This window comes from Gadus chalcogrammus, chromosome 21 (assembly GCF_026213295.1).
Source record: "Gadus chalcogrammus isolate NIFS_2021 chromosome 21, NIFS_Gcha_1.0, whole genome shotgun sequence".
NCBI lineage: Eukaryota > Metazoa > Chordata > Actinopteri > Gadiformes > Gadidae > Gadus > Gadus chalcogrammus.
The window spans coordinates 15673568-15687818 of record NC_079432.1 but is presented as its reverse complement, the minus strand read 5'-3'; the positions used below and the strand labels follow the sequence as shown (position 1 = coordinate 15687818).

General features: G+C 46.4%; 1 protein-coding gene across 1 annotated transcript; it reads right to left on the bottom strand.

The window, feature by feature from the left end:
• Positions 1-6080: 6080 nt before the first annotated feature.
• slc35d3 (solute carrier family 35 member D3) lies at positions 6081-11175 on the bottom strand. Its single transcript, XM_056581967.1, is given in 5 exon segments — positions 6081-6545; positions 6547-6915; positions 7688-7845; positions 9857-10067; positions 10951-11175. Coding segments are annotated over 5 exon segments (1428 nt in total).
• Between the last annotated feature and the right edge of the window lie 3076 nt (positions 11176-14251).

Sequence of the window (14251 nt, the reverse complement as noted above, 5' to 3'; positions counted from 1 at the left end):
CACACACACACACACACACACACACACACACACACACACACACACACACACACACACACACACACACACACACACACGCACACAAACACACACACACACACACACACACACACACACACACACACACACACACACACACACAGACACACACACACACACACAATAACACACACACACAATAACACACACACACACAATAACACACACACACACACACACAATAACACACACACACGCAATAACACACACACACACACAAACACAATAACACACACATGCACACACACACACACACACACACACACACACACACACGCAATAACACGCACACACACACAATAACACACACACACATACACACACAATAACACACACACACACACACACACACACAGCCAAGAGGGGATGACGCTCACCCAACTCTTAAATGTGTCATCACCAGCATTTGAGCAGGAAAGAAAGTGAAATAAAAATTAAATCAGGCCTCATCCATGTGCACACAGACACATACACACACACACTAACAAATGTGCCGCCGTTAATCAGACGCGGGGTTAATGTCCCTGAGCATAACGACAATGATATCATCTCCTGGTCTCTCCGGATGCCGACCCCCTGCTTTGAGAAGCGTGTGGGTGGGCAGGAACCGTGTCCATCCGGGGGTTGAGAACCAAACACACACACACACACACACACACACACACACACACACACACACACACACACACACACACACACACACACACACACACACACACACACACACACACACATACACACACGTAACAGCAGGGGGGCAATGCCCTGAACATCGCTACTTCTTTCTACCCTATCGCCGCGTCTCGGGTTTGCGTTTCCATTATGGCTGTGTGTGTTGTGTGGTTGTGCGGTACACATTGTTGTTGCACATAAATTTCCCTTGCAGAGATGAATGCGGAATCCATCTTAGGCTGCGGAGACATCTCACTGATTAAATGGGACTTTACTTGGCAAGCCTACGCATCACGGCAGAGGGAAACTCATAGTGGAGGCAGTGGTCCGGTTACTTGGTTTATTAACTAAAATACAAGAGTTTTTTTGTTTTGGTGCATTCGCTCAAAACAGACACTATTTTTCCCAATTTTGAAATGAAAATAAGCCGTGTGAGTTTGTGTGGGATTCTGCTTTCAGTTCTATGTTTATTCACAGAGTCCACACACTGTTGATGTGTCAACCTTTTCCTGTACACTCACTTGAACATTGGATTGCGCACACACACACAAACACACACACACACACACACACATACATACACACACACACACACACACACACACACACACACACACACACACGCAACTGTGAATGTGTCTCATAATTGATGGGTGACTGGAGAGTTTACATTACGCTGGAGCACTAACAGCAGAATGACCACACACACACACACACACACACACACACACACACACACACACACACACACACACACACACACACACACACACACACACACACACACACACACACACACACACACACACACACACACACACACACACACACACACACACATTTTTTGTGTCCAAGTACCTAAACACATTTAACATAATGCATGTTTCCATACAGGCTACTTGTGTATAGTTGCCTGGTAGTGGTCTGCATGTACTTAAATAGCTTTAATAAATAAATGTAATGGCATTTGCTTTAGTGAACTACAGTGGAATAGGGGAGAAAGTCATCTTCACAGGACCCCTGTTTGACCACCAGGTGTGAGAGTAATTAGCCACTGCCATGTGACATCTCAAGCTGAAGTGTCAACCCAGATTCATGGTGGTTGGATTAAGCGTACCATTCGAAGGTCGACAGAGTAGGCTGGTAGACAGATCTGTCCATCATACATCGGGGTGGACCCTCCCATTTGTGATGTGGCTCGCAGGGCAAATTTTAAAAGAGCTTGTAATGGCGAATCAGACAGTGTGGGGAAATAGGGGCCCTTTAAGTGACTGATATTGAATTATCGAAGTGTTTGAAGTGTTGTAGATGTATTAAGACCCCAATCCCAGTTGATCAGAGCCTGCGCACTTCTGCCCAATATAAGCTTGATCATGAAGGAAACTAATTTCAATAACGTACATCATGTTGGACTGAGAAAAGACATCAAACGCTACCTTTAGATGGCAGAATCAAAGCCTCGACCACCCCATGAAGCTCTGATATCAAGTGCTGCACAGAGGGTCCCTGATGAATAAAAGTAAGCCCATCGAAGTGTACAGGATATAGTGAAGACACTGTCCTTGTAGGAGCCTTCCCACCTGCAAAGTGCTTACATGATTCAGGTGACATCACTCTTCATCGGTACATCGGAGACACCATCAAGAAAATAAACTGAAGATTTTGATGGTTCACTTTGGATTATATTCTGCATGAAAGGAAAAAGACAGCTTCGGTACATAAAGTAGTCACTTAACAGAAGCTTTTATCCAGAGAGATTTATACAGGTCCTCTTGGATACATAAACACGGGCTGCAGGCAGTGGATCAAACCCAGTACCTGTCAGGCTGGGACTATGGTAGTGGTATAGCCTAAAGCATCCCACTCATTGCAATGTACACACTCCCAATTACTCACCAGTCACAGATAACACGTTTTGAGATGCAAAGTGTTGATATGAATGTACCAATAACATGAAGGGCCCTATTTTAACTGGTCTGAAACGCAAGTGAGAAGCGCCAAGCGCAAGTAGCTTTGTGGGCGGTTTTACCTGGCGTTACGTGTTTAGTTTGCGTGTGTTTAAACAGATGGAAGCACACACGCGCGCCCGCATTCATTCATTCTTTTTAGCACTCACTCGCGGTAAAACAATTGTTTTCTCACGATCAAATACTCATCAATCCTAAAAGTTATGGGCATTTACATGATGTCTGTGTCAAGAAAATATGTGTTTGCTGTACAGTGTTTGCAGATGCATTGATTTAAAAGTACAACTTATTACCGCTGTATCAGCTGTTCTTTCCCAAATAATTTACCAAGAATGTGTGGCTAGGTAGATTAGAGAAGCAAAGTGTATGCGCGAGGTGCACAAGCAACATTATGCATGCGCCCTTAAAATAGCATCTGAACAACGCGCCACTGACTTTAAACCAGGTATTTCCTGGTTTGTGGCGCAAGTGGTTTCTGAAACTGCAAAACAGCACCAGGGAACGTTTGCGCCAGAACACGCCTCCTCCTTTCGCCGAACCGGCGCAAGATCATTCCCTAATTTACAGACGCGTGGCGCAGGAGGGAAAAGAACGCTCTGCGCCAGTTGCAAACTAGCAACGACACATGCGCCAGTGAGAAAGTCAATTGCGCCGGATGCAAGATAGGGCCCGAAGCCATATTGAGTTAAGATATACGCAAATACAGGATTTGCCTAAACAGTATCATACAAAAGCCTTGAAAGTTCCTTGTTAATAAGGAGGCGGAAGGTTACCCGAGGGCTGAGGATAAGGATCTTCATCGATGTTATGTAACTCATTTAGGATCATGATTGCTCATTTAAATACATGAACACTAAGCGTGGCCTTCAGCTACATTTTTAATTCATATTTTGTTCAATCATTCCCAATAACCACTAGCGACATCCCATTAGTGTTGTTAGAACACCGTGTGTACACACCACCTATTAGGAGACGGTGGAGTGTTGCAGTGGATCAGTGCTAGAGAATGCGGTCACGCTTTATCAAGAGGCAGTCTACCTGAGACTGATCTGAAATCAGAAGAGTACAGAAACTGAATTGTATGCACGCAAAATTATTTGTATAATCTCATTATTTACCAAAAATGTAATCCTACTACTAAATTGCAATTTGAGTCAATTTTATTTTAATTTCACATTTGCATGTTCAGTTGTGCGTGTTCCCACTTTTTCAGGTAGCAATTAGGACAATTGGGGTTGCACCCACTTGTGAGAGTTAATTTGTGCTTAAATTATAAATTATCGGCAGAAAGTATTCTCTGTTCCTCCGTTCTTTATTTATCCTGTGTATCCACTGAACAGCGCACCGTGATGGCAGCAAATGATATGTCAATGTTATGCTGATTGTCTGAGGAGTTTGTGTGTCAATAAAAAGTAAACCCACCCACCAAAATCAATGTTGAAGAGATGAAACTGATCTGTGTAGCCAATCAGAATGTGAGGTCAGGCTATCGGGATCCAGGCTATGTAGCACTGATGGTTCTGTGAACATTCAGACCATCTGAGTTCCACACATGAAGCCGACACCAGACACCAAAATGAAGATTACAATTATTTAACTAATAATGAATTACTACATTAATCTACTGTAGGATTAACTGAAACATAACCTGCTATGTTGCTTGAGTCGCCATAATATCAGAACTGTTTGTCTGTAATCTTTGTAGGGAACGCCTGATTGAACTGAACATGAATTTCGACATGACAAACACATCTTATTTGGAAATCCAGCAACACTGCATGTTTATTGAATATGAATCATAACTGTGGTATAAAGATGGTACAGATTGGGGGATTTAGAATACCACAAATATGCAATCATTGTTTTGGCAGCTTCTGTGTTAATTCCCTAGAACCAATTGAACAGTTTTTTTCAGTTTGCACAGACACACACACACACACACACACACACACACACACACACACACACACACACACACACACACACACACACACACACACACACACACACACACACACACATGCACACACAAATCATAATGACTGAGGGTTGATTGGGAGTTTAATAATCTGTGTTATTGGGATTAGTAGGTGGGTACATCACATTAAACAAACAGATGTTTCATAGAATTCAGCCCACGGCACCTGCAGCTCCGGAAATTGAAATTTCAAATGGTTTCATATCCAATTTCCAAGCTCTCTGCCGTCACAAAGATCAGTGGGAGGTTAGCACATGCTAGCCTGAGTAAGCCAGGCATTGAAGTGCTTTTACCTAGTATAAAAAACAATTTCCATGGAATTGTAAAATAATGAATAAGAATAAAGTAGAACCGCAGAGAAAAATGAATTATGTTTTTTCAACGTAAGCATGATGTTTTTGGTTAGTTCTTACCATCATAGAGTTGCCATCGGAAAGTTGCTATCGAACAGTTCCCGTGGGAGAACTGGGTTTGTAAACATATTTTGACATTTTGACTATTTCTGTGCGAAATAAAGGCAATATATAGGCCATTTTAACAACTTCATCACCAGACGACCAGGAAAATCCTTAACCAAAACATAATAATCTCTAATCTCAATTCCTGAAAATCCCTTTCTGGGATCAATAAAGTACTATGTTATATTCATGATGATAATTTTAAACTTCAAACTTCAATCCCTGAACATATCGATGTCCAGGTTGACCTACAAACATATAACCATAGAAGCTGGTCCCTGAATCTCACCATTTGTGACCTAATACATGAAATCAATCAAATGTGCAAAGATTATTTTCTTTATTTTAAGACATTGGAAAAATAATCCAAATGGAAAACCTATGAAAAATAAGTATTTAGCTGAATTCTTTGTTCCCTCTGCTTTAAAGGAAAGTGTTTAAGGCTAACTGAAACGACGAAAGGCTAAACAATAGCACCCAAACCATATCATTTCATAGACTGATGATGGAGGCAAGACACAAGTTATGGTTCAGATAGAGCTTAAAATTAGAATCCTCTTATTTCCTTTTGCTATTTTTCACTTTTCCCGTGCAAACACGTTTCCAGAATAATGTCTTGTTTGTTTTATGTATTGTTGTACGTGCCATTGCATGCTTGAAGTCCCTAGGGGCACCGAATGTTGAAAACATGTCCAACACGTCCAGCAAGCTTATCTTTTCAACATCACGACCACTGGAAACCATTTTGCACTGCAGCAAGCTAGCTAGCTAGCTAGCTGATTTGAGTTGATTGAGACGTTAGCCTCTGTGGGTCTCTCTCTCTCGCCCTCTCCTTCCATGTCTGATCGGGGGTCTCTGATCCCACCTTCATGCTCCAGAACAGTTCTGCTCCCACCGCCCCCCTAGTCCCATCCTCCTTCCCCTCCCGTCCCCTCTCTAGAGGGGACCTCGGGGGCCGCTGCGGCGTCACGGACTCTGCTGCTCCATGTTGTCGATCAGCCCCGGCTCCTTCTTCAGGAACTGCATCTGTTTCACCGACCTCATCACCCCGGCACAGCTGTCTCCCAGGATCTGCCCCGGCGCGGAGGAGGAGACGGGACGCTCCTTCTGGAGGTGTTCCCGCTGCATCTCGGTAATCTCAGCCTCCGTCATCTCCGGGAGGGCCACACCGCCGCTGTCGCCGACGCCGACGCCGCTGTCGCCGACGCCGCTGTCGCCGACGCCGCTGTCGCCGACGCCGCTGTCGCCTCTTTTGTCCATCTCCCACGACAACCCTTCCCCGTCCACCCCCACTCCCCCGTTCTCCGCCGGCTTGGCCCCGACCCCGGCGGCGCCCCCTCCTCCCCCGGGCGGGGTGCCGGAGGTGGTCACGTCGGCGGGGGGCCCGCTGCCGTTGGACAGACCCTTCTCCTGGTAGGGCAGGGCCGGTGGGCGAGCCAACCTCCTGGGTCTCCTCCAGGTCCTCGTAGGCGCTCTTGTGGCGCGTCTCGGCGTACTTGACGCAGCAGTAGATGACGGAGCCCAGCGTGTTGACCACCACGCCGGCCACGAACAGCTGGGTGGGCTGCACGTCGCTGAAGGCCAGCATGCCCACGGTGATGGTGGCGATGCTCTTCACCACGCCCACGAAGCTGGTGGTGATGGCCGAGTTGATGTAGGTGCAGTGAAGCGTGGTGAAGTTCATGGCGCAGCCGATGAGCACGCACAGCAGGAAGAGGCCCACGATGGCCGGGTTCTGCCAGCCCCCGTAGGTCCACACGTGGATGCCCTCCATGGAGGCCATGGAGCAGACCAGCAGCACCTGGTGGCGGGAGGGAGTCAATGTTGACATTCAAAACTTTGCGAATTCTTTCCCCTCCCTTCAGCTGTGTTAACGTAGCTTCAACGTTTCTGTAGACGGCAGAGAGGAAATATACAGAGCACAAGGGAGATAAACTGTTCTTTGGCAATCACAAATGTAATTTATATTTCTTAATGTTCCCTTGGGCTGTGCGAATAGAGCTTCAATGTTCCTTCCACAGTAGAAAGGTAAAAAGGTTGAGATGGAGAGAGAAAGAAATGAAAGGAGAGTTTGGAAGACCCCATGAACCATCATGATCGTGTCTCTCATTAATGAGGTCAGCAAGACACATCTGGCAATATCAAATTTATATAAAGCTTTCTTATGAATTGCTGACTGCAGTATAACTACCCCTAAGTAATACTTTATCATAATTCATCATAATTAAAGTTATTATATTTGCTTTATTAACAATCCATGAGTGGGCACAAATTATTGCGCACACACATGTGATTAATGTAGGGATTTAAAGACATAATCAATACAACCCTGCTTATTTATAGACAGCTCAGCTCAGTCTATAACTCACGCACATACACGCACGTAGCACACACACAAACACGCATCACGTGTGCACACACACACACCACGTACACATTGCACACACACAGACAAAAACATAGGACGCACACCCTACCGACACACACACATTATACACATCATAGCACACAGCCGCAGAATGCGTTTGTGTGTGTGTGTGTTTGTGTGTGTGTGTGTGTGTGTGTGTAGTTACCGGGGAGGCCATGATGGCGATGGCATACTGGGCAGTGAGGGGTCCGTGGTTGCTCTCAAAGCTGGTCTTCTGGATCAGGACCAGGTAGGAAGCGTGGACGATCACCGTGAGGACCCCCGTCACATAACCGTAGGGGTCGCCCGTCAGGTCCCCTGCACCTGGGGGGAGAGAGAGAGAGAGAGAGAGAGAGAGAGAGAGAGAGAGAGAGAGAGAGAGAGAGAGAGAGAGAGAGAGAGACAGAGAGACAGAGAGACAGAGAGAGAGAGAGAGAGAGAGAGAGAGAGAGAGAGACGTAGGGAGAGAGAGAGAGAGAGAGAGAGAGAGAGAGAGAGAGAGAGAGAGAGAGAGAGAGAGACGTAGGGAGAGAGAGAGAGAGAGAGAGAGAGACAAAGACAGAGACAGAGACGGAGAGAGAGAGAGAGAGAGAGAGAGAGAGAGAGAGAGAGAGAGAGAGAGAGAGAGAGAGAGAGAGAGAGAGAGAGAGAGAGAGATGGAGGGAGAGAGAGAGAGAGAGAGAGAGAGACAAAGACAGAGACAGAGACGGAGGGAGGGAGAGAGAGAGACGGAGGGAGGGAGGGAGAGAGAGAGAGAGCGAGAGAGAGAGAGAGAGAGAGAGAGAGAGAGAGAGAGAGAGAGAGAGAGAGAGAGAGAGAGAGAGAGAGAGAGAGAGAGAGAGAGAGACGGAGGGAGAGAGAGGGAGAGAGAGAGACGTAGGGAGAGAGAGAGAGAGAGAGAGAGAGAGAGAGGGAGAGAGAGAGAGAGAGAGAGAGAGCGCGAGAGAGATTTAACATCACTTTCAGAGCCTCTTTTCCTTGTGTTTTCCATATGAGGAACCATGATATGGGCGATGTCTGAGGCATTGATAACATAAGGCCCGTGTACAGCGCTGCTGTTTACAATGGAAGTGTGTTCACTGAATGTTTATCATTCAATGAAACTGCCTACTGCATGCTGCACAGCTCAACCATTTGCCTCTGAACCGTATTCAACTTTTGTCCCAACCGCCGTGTTTTTTCGCACAATGTTTTATCCGTCCACTAGAAAGCAAAGGAGGCTGGCTCCATAGCGGGCGCCCCTCCTCCTACCGACACTGGTCCTATACATCTCCACCTACACACAACACCTATAGCAGGACATCAGAGGAAACCAACAGAGAACAGACACAAAGGCTCCGACGCACACAATAGACTCATCTTTTCATCTTTAATTAATGGATCGGTTTATCAATTATTCAATTCATGAAGTGCCTTTGTGTTGAACGATATAAGGGCGGCCTTGTTCATTTATGGTTAAAGACAGAGTCGTGTCGTAGGGAACTGCATCAAAGTTGGCGGTGAGTTTGGTTTGGGGTTTCCCCCCCTAATGGGCTCTTATCCTGATTGGCCCCAGCCGGCCAACAGATTGATTGGTGGGATGCAAGAAGAAGGGCGGAGTATGTTAAATCATCAGGGGAGGGGCCGGAGCGGAGGGAACCACAGGTTAAGCACCACCGTACGGGGGGGGGGGGGGGCAGCTGATACTGTGAAGACAGGACATGAACGGGTCGACTTTAGACTCATCAGAGAAGTATCAGGGAGGGAGGGAGGATGAGGGAGGAGGGAGGAGAGAGAGAGGGGGATGATTGGAAGAGAGCGTTGAGAGAGATAGTGGGGTGTGAGAGAGAAAGGGAGGAAGGGAGAGAGAGAAGGAGAGGGAGAGAATGTGGGAGGGGGGAGAGAGAGTGGGGGATGGTGATAAAGAGAGAGGGAGGATGGGAGGAAATTTGAAAAATGGGCTGACAAGAAAAAATCTACAGACACATTTATACCTTTTTTTTATGTGTTACTGTGTGTATATGTGTGTATGTGTGCGTGTGTGTGTGTGATTCTATATGTGTGTGTTTATGTCAATCTATGTCTAAACCAGTGTGTGGGTGTTTTAATGTGTTTGTGTGTTTGTATGTGTGTCTGTTTGTGTGTGTGAGCGATGGTGTTTGTGTGTGTGATTCTATTTGTGTGTCTATGCCCATCTGTATCTATACCTGTGTTGGTGTTGTGTGTGTGTGTGTGTGTGTGTGTGTGTGTGTGTGTGTGTGTGTGTGTGTGTGTGTGTGTGTGTGTGTGTGTGCGTGTGCGTGCGTGCGTGTGTGCGCGTGCGTGTGTGTGTGTGTGTGTGTGTGTGGGTCCGTACCAGCGAGTGCGGCACCGGTGGTGGTGATGAGCACAGCACCGGTCACCCCGACGGAGGGCCGGCTGTTCTTCAGGAGGCACACGCTGATGCCCAGCGTGGCCAGCGGGAGGCAGCGTTTGAACACCACATACATGGGAAGGCTGAGCCCCCGCAGGGACCACAGCGTCAGGGTGGACTGCAGCGTGGACAGGATGCACACGCTGCCGAAGGTCTGGGGGGGGGGTCAGTCAATTCAATTCAATTCAATTCAAAAAAAGCTTTATTGGCATGAGAAATATACATTTGCATTGCCAAAGCTGGTGAACAATAAAATAAACAGCGTTATAAAATAGAAAGGTAAAAAGTTAAGGTATATCGCTGTCAGTCACTGTCTGTCTGTCTGTCAGTCGGTGTGTCTGTCCATCACTAACGGGACTGGCATTGTGTTTTATTGCTTTAATATGTTTTTAGTTACTTGCACACGCTCTCTTGTCTCGGTCTCGCTCGCGCACGCACACACACACACAAAAACTCACACACACAAACGCACACACACACCTACACATGCACACACACACACACACACGCACACACACACTCCCCCCCAAACACACACACTCAGAGTCATAAACCCATCATTCAGTCAGTTAAACAGTCAATCAAGGGAACCAATCACTCAATTATTCCATCGACCAATTGGCCAGTCAGTCACTTATAGTTGGCCTTAGTCCATAATCAATCAATAGACTTTCTAAGAGCCTTGGGTCTACGTGAAATAAATATGAAGTAATAATACAATCATAAAGCTAGTCCAATACAGACAAAAGTAGAAAGTTCTAACTTCATGCAAAAGCTATAATGCAAAGGATACACATCATGTTAATTAAGACATGAAATCCATATTACCAGGCCTCAATTATATTAAGTATCAACAAAATAAAATACATTTAACTAGACACACAGGCCCCTATATCAGGTGACATATTGATATTTATTATTGCATTATTCATTACAGACCTTGTCCAACTCTGCTTCTGGAAGAACCTCTATTCCATATTGGATTTTTTTTCGATCACGACACTAGACGGAACACAGACTCGATGTTAGGGGTTTACCTTGGCCAGCTGGAAGTCAAACGGCGGGATGTCCACCTTCCCCAACCGCCGGAGCACCTCGAGCGTCACCGCGGCGGCGGAACTCGTGAGGAACTGGATGATGGTGAGGTAGCGGAAGTTGTACGAGGAGATGAGGAACTTCAGCAGAATGTTCAGAGAACCGGAGAACACCCCGTGCGCCACGGCCACGGAAATTCCGACCCCCCGGCCTTTGAACATATCCATGGTGGACCCTAGTCGTCGGAGGCCACACAACCTAAGAAAACAAGGTCTAAAAGTGTTTTTGCTGTAAAAAAAAATAAACTTTTGTTTCAAAGAAGCACAAGGTGTACTATTTTGGGGGAGGGGCGGGGATTGGGGGGACAGGCTCCTCTGCAAAATCACGCACGGCGCACCGGCACCGTTCCTCTTGAGCGCACCGTCGTAAAACGTCCCGCGGTCTTAACAAATGGCGAAGAGAAATGACCGATAGGCATTCAGGATTATTCAATCCAATATTCTGTGTGATGAGGAGAAAGCCAACCGGCGAATGGCAGGCAGCGTCCAGAGAGGTGATGGTGTGTGTGTGGGGGGGGGGGGGGGGGGGGGGGGGGGGGAGAGAGAGGGAGAGGGAGAGGGAGAGGAGAGAGAGAGAGAGAGAGAGAGAGAGAGAGAGAGAGAGAGAGAGAGAGAGAGAGAGAGAGAGAGAGAGAGAGAGAGAGAGAGAGAGAGAGAGAGAGAGAGAGAGACTAGGCCTACTTGGGACAGTTGTGCTGACGTATCTCGGTGCCTCTCTCTTTAATTCGGGTCCATTTCAAACTAAAAGTCCACTTTCCGCGTCACTTTTCGATCCGTCCTTGACTTTTTTTCCCCCCGTGAACTCTCGTCGTCTGGGACCCACTGCAGATGTTTGGAAGAAAGAAGCACCTTGGTCCGAACCTTAGTCTTCATGGGCTGAATTAGAGTTCGATTAAAAAGGATCTGCACGACAACCGGAACCGGTGGGAAGGACACGCATTGGCGCGGAGTAAAAAATCTGACATTTGCCGCAGCGGCTGTTGGCTTTGTACCCAAAGGAGAGAGGGACAGAGGGAGGGGGTTCGATAGCGGGAGAGAGGTGGGAGAGAGAGAGAGAGAGAGAGAGAGAGAGAGAGAGAGAGAGAGAGAGAGAGAGAGAGAGAGAGAGAGAGAGAGAGAGTTTATGAGAGAGAGAAAGAGGGAGCCAGGGAGGGAGAGAAAGAGGGACGGACGGAGAGAGAAGGGGGGGGCAGAGTGAGAGTGAGAGCGAGAGAGAGAGAGAGAGTAAAGGATTCAGCCTACTTACTTTAATGGACTTCCCTCTCCCGCTCAGATCTGGAGATCTTTACATATTGCGGTGTGGATCAGGCCGCTGTGCTCAGCGTGGTAACCCGTGTCGTCCCGTCACCTGCTCGGATCACCTGCCCGCCACTTTGTCTGTTTCCTTCTGTAATCCAAGTCCCTTCTTTCTTATAATGTTTATTTTATAATATGTGATATATGTATATATATATATATATATATATATATATATATATAGGGCTATATTATATTGTTTTATGAATAGATTATTGCATTAGGCCTAGGCTTACTATACGCCGTCACCCCCACCCAAAATAGACGTCATTATATTATTATTGTAGCCCTACTTTCTTTCTCGAAGAAAATAATTCATTTTGATAAAAAAACAAAAACATGTAATTGTAAGCGGAGAACATAACAATCATTCTCAATAGCCGTGACAATCACGTGGACACAATTTTTATATTAATATTTGATCAGTTCCGGGGGGGCGAGAGTGAGTGAGATAGGCTTATCGCACGCGGACCATTAGTTAGTTACCAATGAACACATGGGGGAGGGGGGGGATTAGCGGCGGACAATATGCAGCAGCCCGCCACGCTTAGGTAATTAACGCGTCGGTTAACTTGGTGAGCGGAAATGTTCCGGTCTTGCATCAGTATCAGGCCTCAGGTTTTTAAATAATTCCCGTGGAGAAAGAAACGATTTTAAACAGGCAGGATCATTGTGTTTGTGTATCTTGATGCTGGTGCATGCCCACGTGATGTGCATTTAATGGATGTATCCTACTATCTGGAAGATAATGGAAAATGTTCACATTACCAAGAACAGAAATAGAGTGAACAACGACAAAATTATATTTTAATAATTGCTTTTAATCAACTGTTTTCCTTAATGTTTTTCCAGACACAGTTTACTTCCGCCCAGAGTCATTTTCTCACTAACCAATGATTTCCTCTGCAGTGTCTACTTCAGCAGAGAGAAGACACAGAGTAGAATGACAGCTTTGGTTCTGCTCCACCAGACAGGACGGTCCACAACCTCCTCTTCTTCTGTCTCTTCCTCTTCCCCTCTCGCTCTATTCCTCACCACCACTTCTCTCCCTTTAGAGGTCGTCATCACCACTCGTTCCCTAACAGCAGCAGCCTCTCATTTCAAACCGTGAGCGGACGCCTAGCCGACATGAACGGACACAGCATCTTGCCTTCTAAAGGGGCAATTCCCCTGGATATAAGAGGCATTTCCCATCCCGCACAGACAGACGGACAGATGTAAAGAGAAGAGACGACTTGCAGAAAACAGCCTGAGAATGACAAGATGGTGACAGAGAGAGAGAGGTGGAGAAGACAGAGAAAAGGAGAGAGAGCGAGAGAGGCGGAGAAGACAGAGAAAAGGAGAGAGAGAGAGGTGGAGAAGACAGAGAAAAGGAGAGCGATAGAGGTGGAGAAGACAGAGAAAAGGAGAGAGGTGGAAAGGACAGAGAGGGGGGGAAAGGGGCAAAAGGGAGCGAGAGGACAGAAAGGGAGATCGTGAGAGAGTCTGAATCAAAAGGTGCAGGGAAGATAAGAGCGAGAGAGAGTAATAACCTTTCAGCAAGAATGGTAGCTGGTGGTGGTGGAATGATTCTGTATGCATCACTGGAAAGCCAGTGTTTATTGGCTACTGATGGGGGACATTTCCCATTCACAGGCCTTGGGCAATGTCCTAACATACATCCCCTCTTCCTCCTCCATATGTTTATATATATGGATACTGTATGGATACACACGCACACGTCATATCCTACCTACATTCATTTTCTCAAGCATAGTATTTTTGATTTGAGGATGGAAGACGCATACTAGTAACTCAAAAAGTCCCACATTTTTTGTGTTTACTGTGTTTATGGGGGCTTCATGAACCCTATTTTATGATCACAGCAACTGTTAAACAACTGTTAAAGATAGACGTTGTTGTCCTAATCACAGGCACGAAAACACACACGGAGATAGATCAAGGGTAT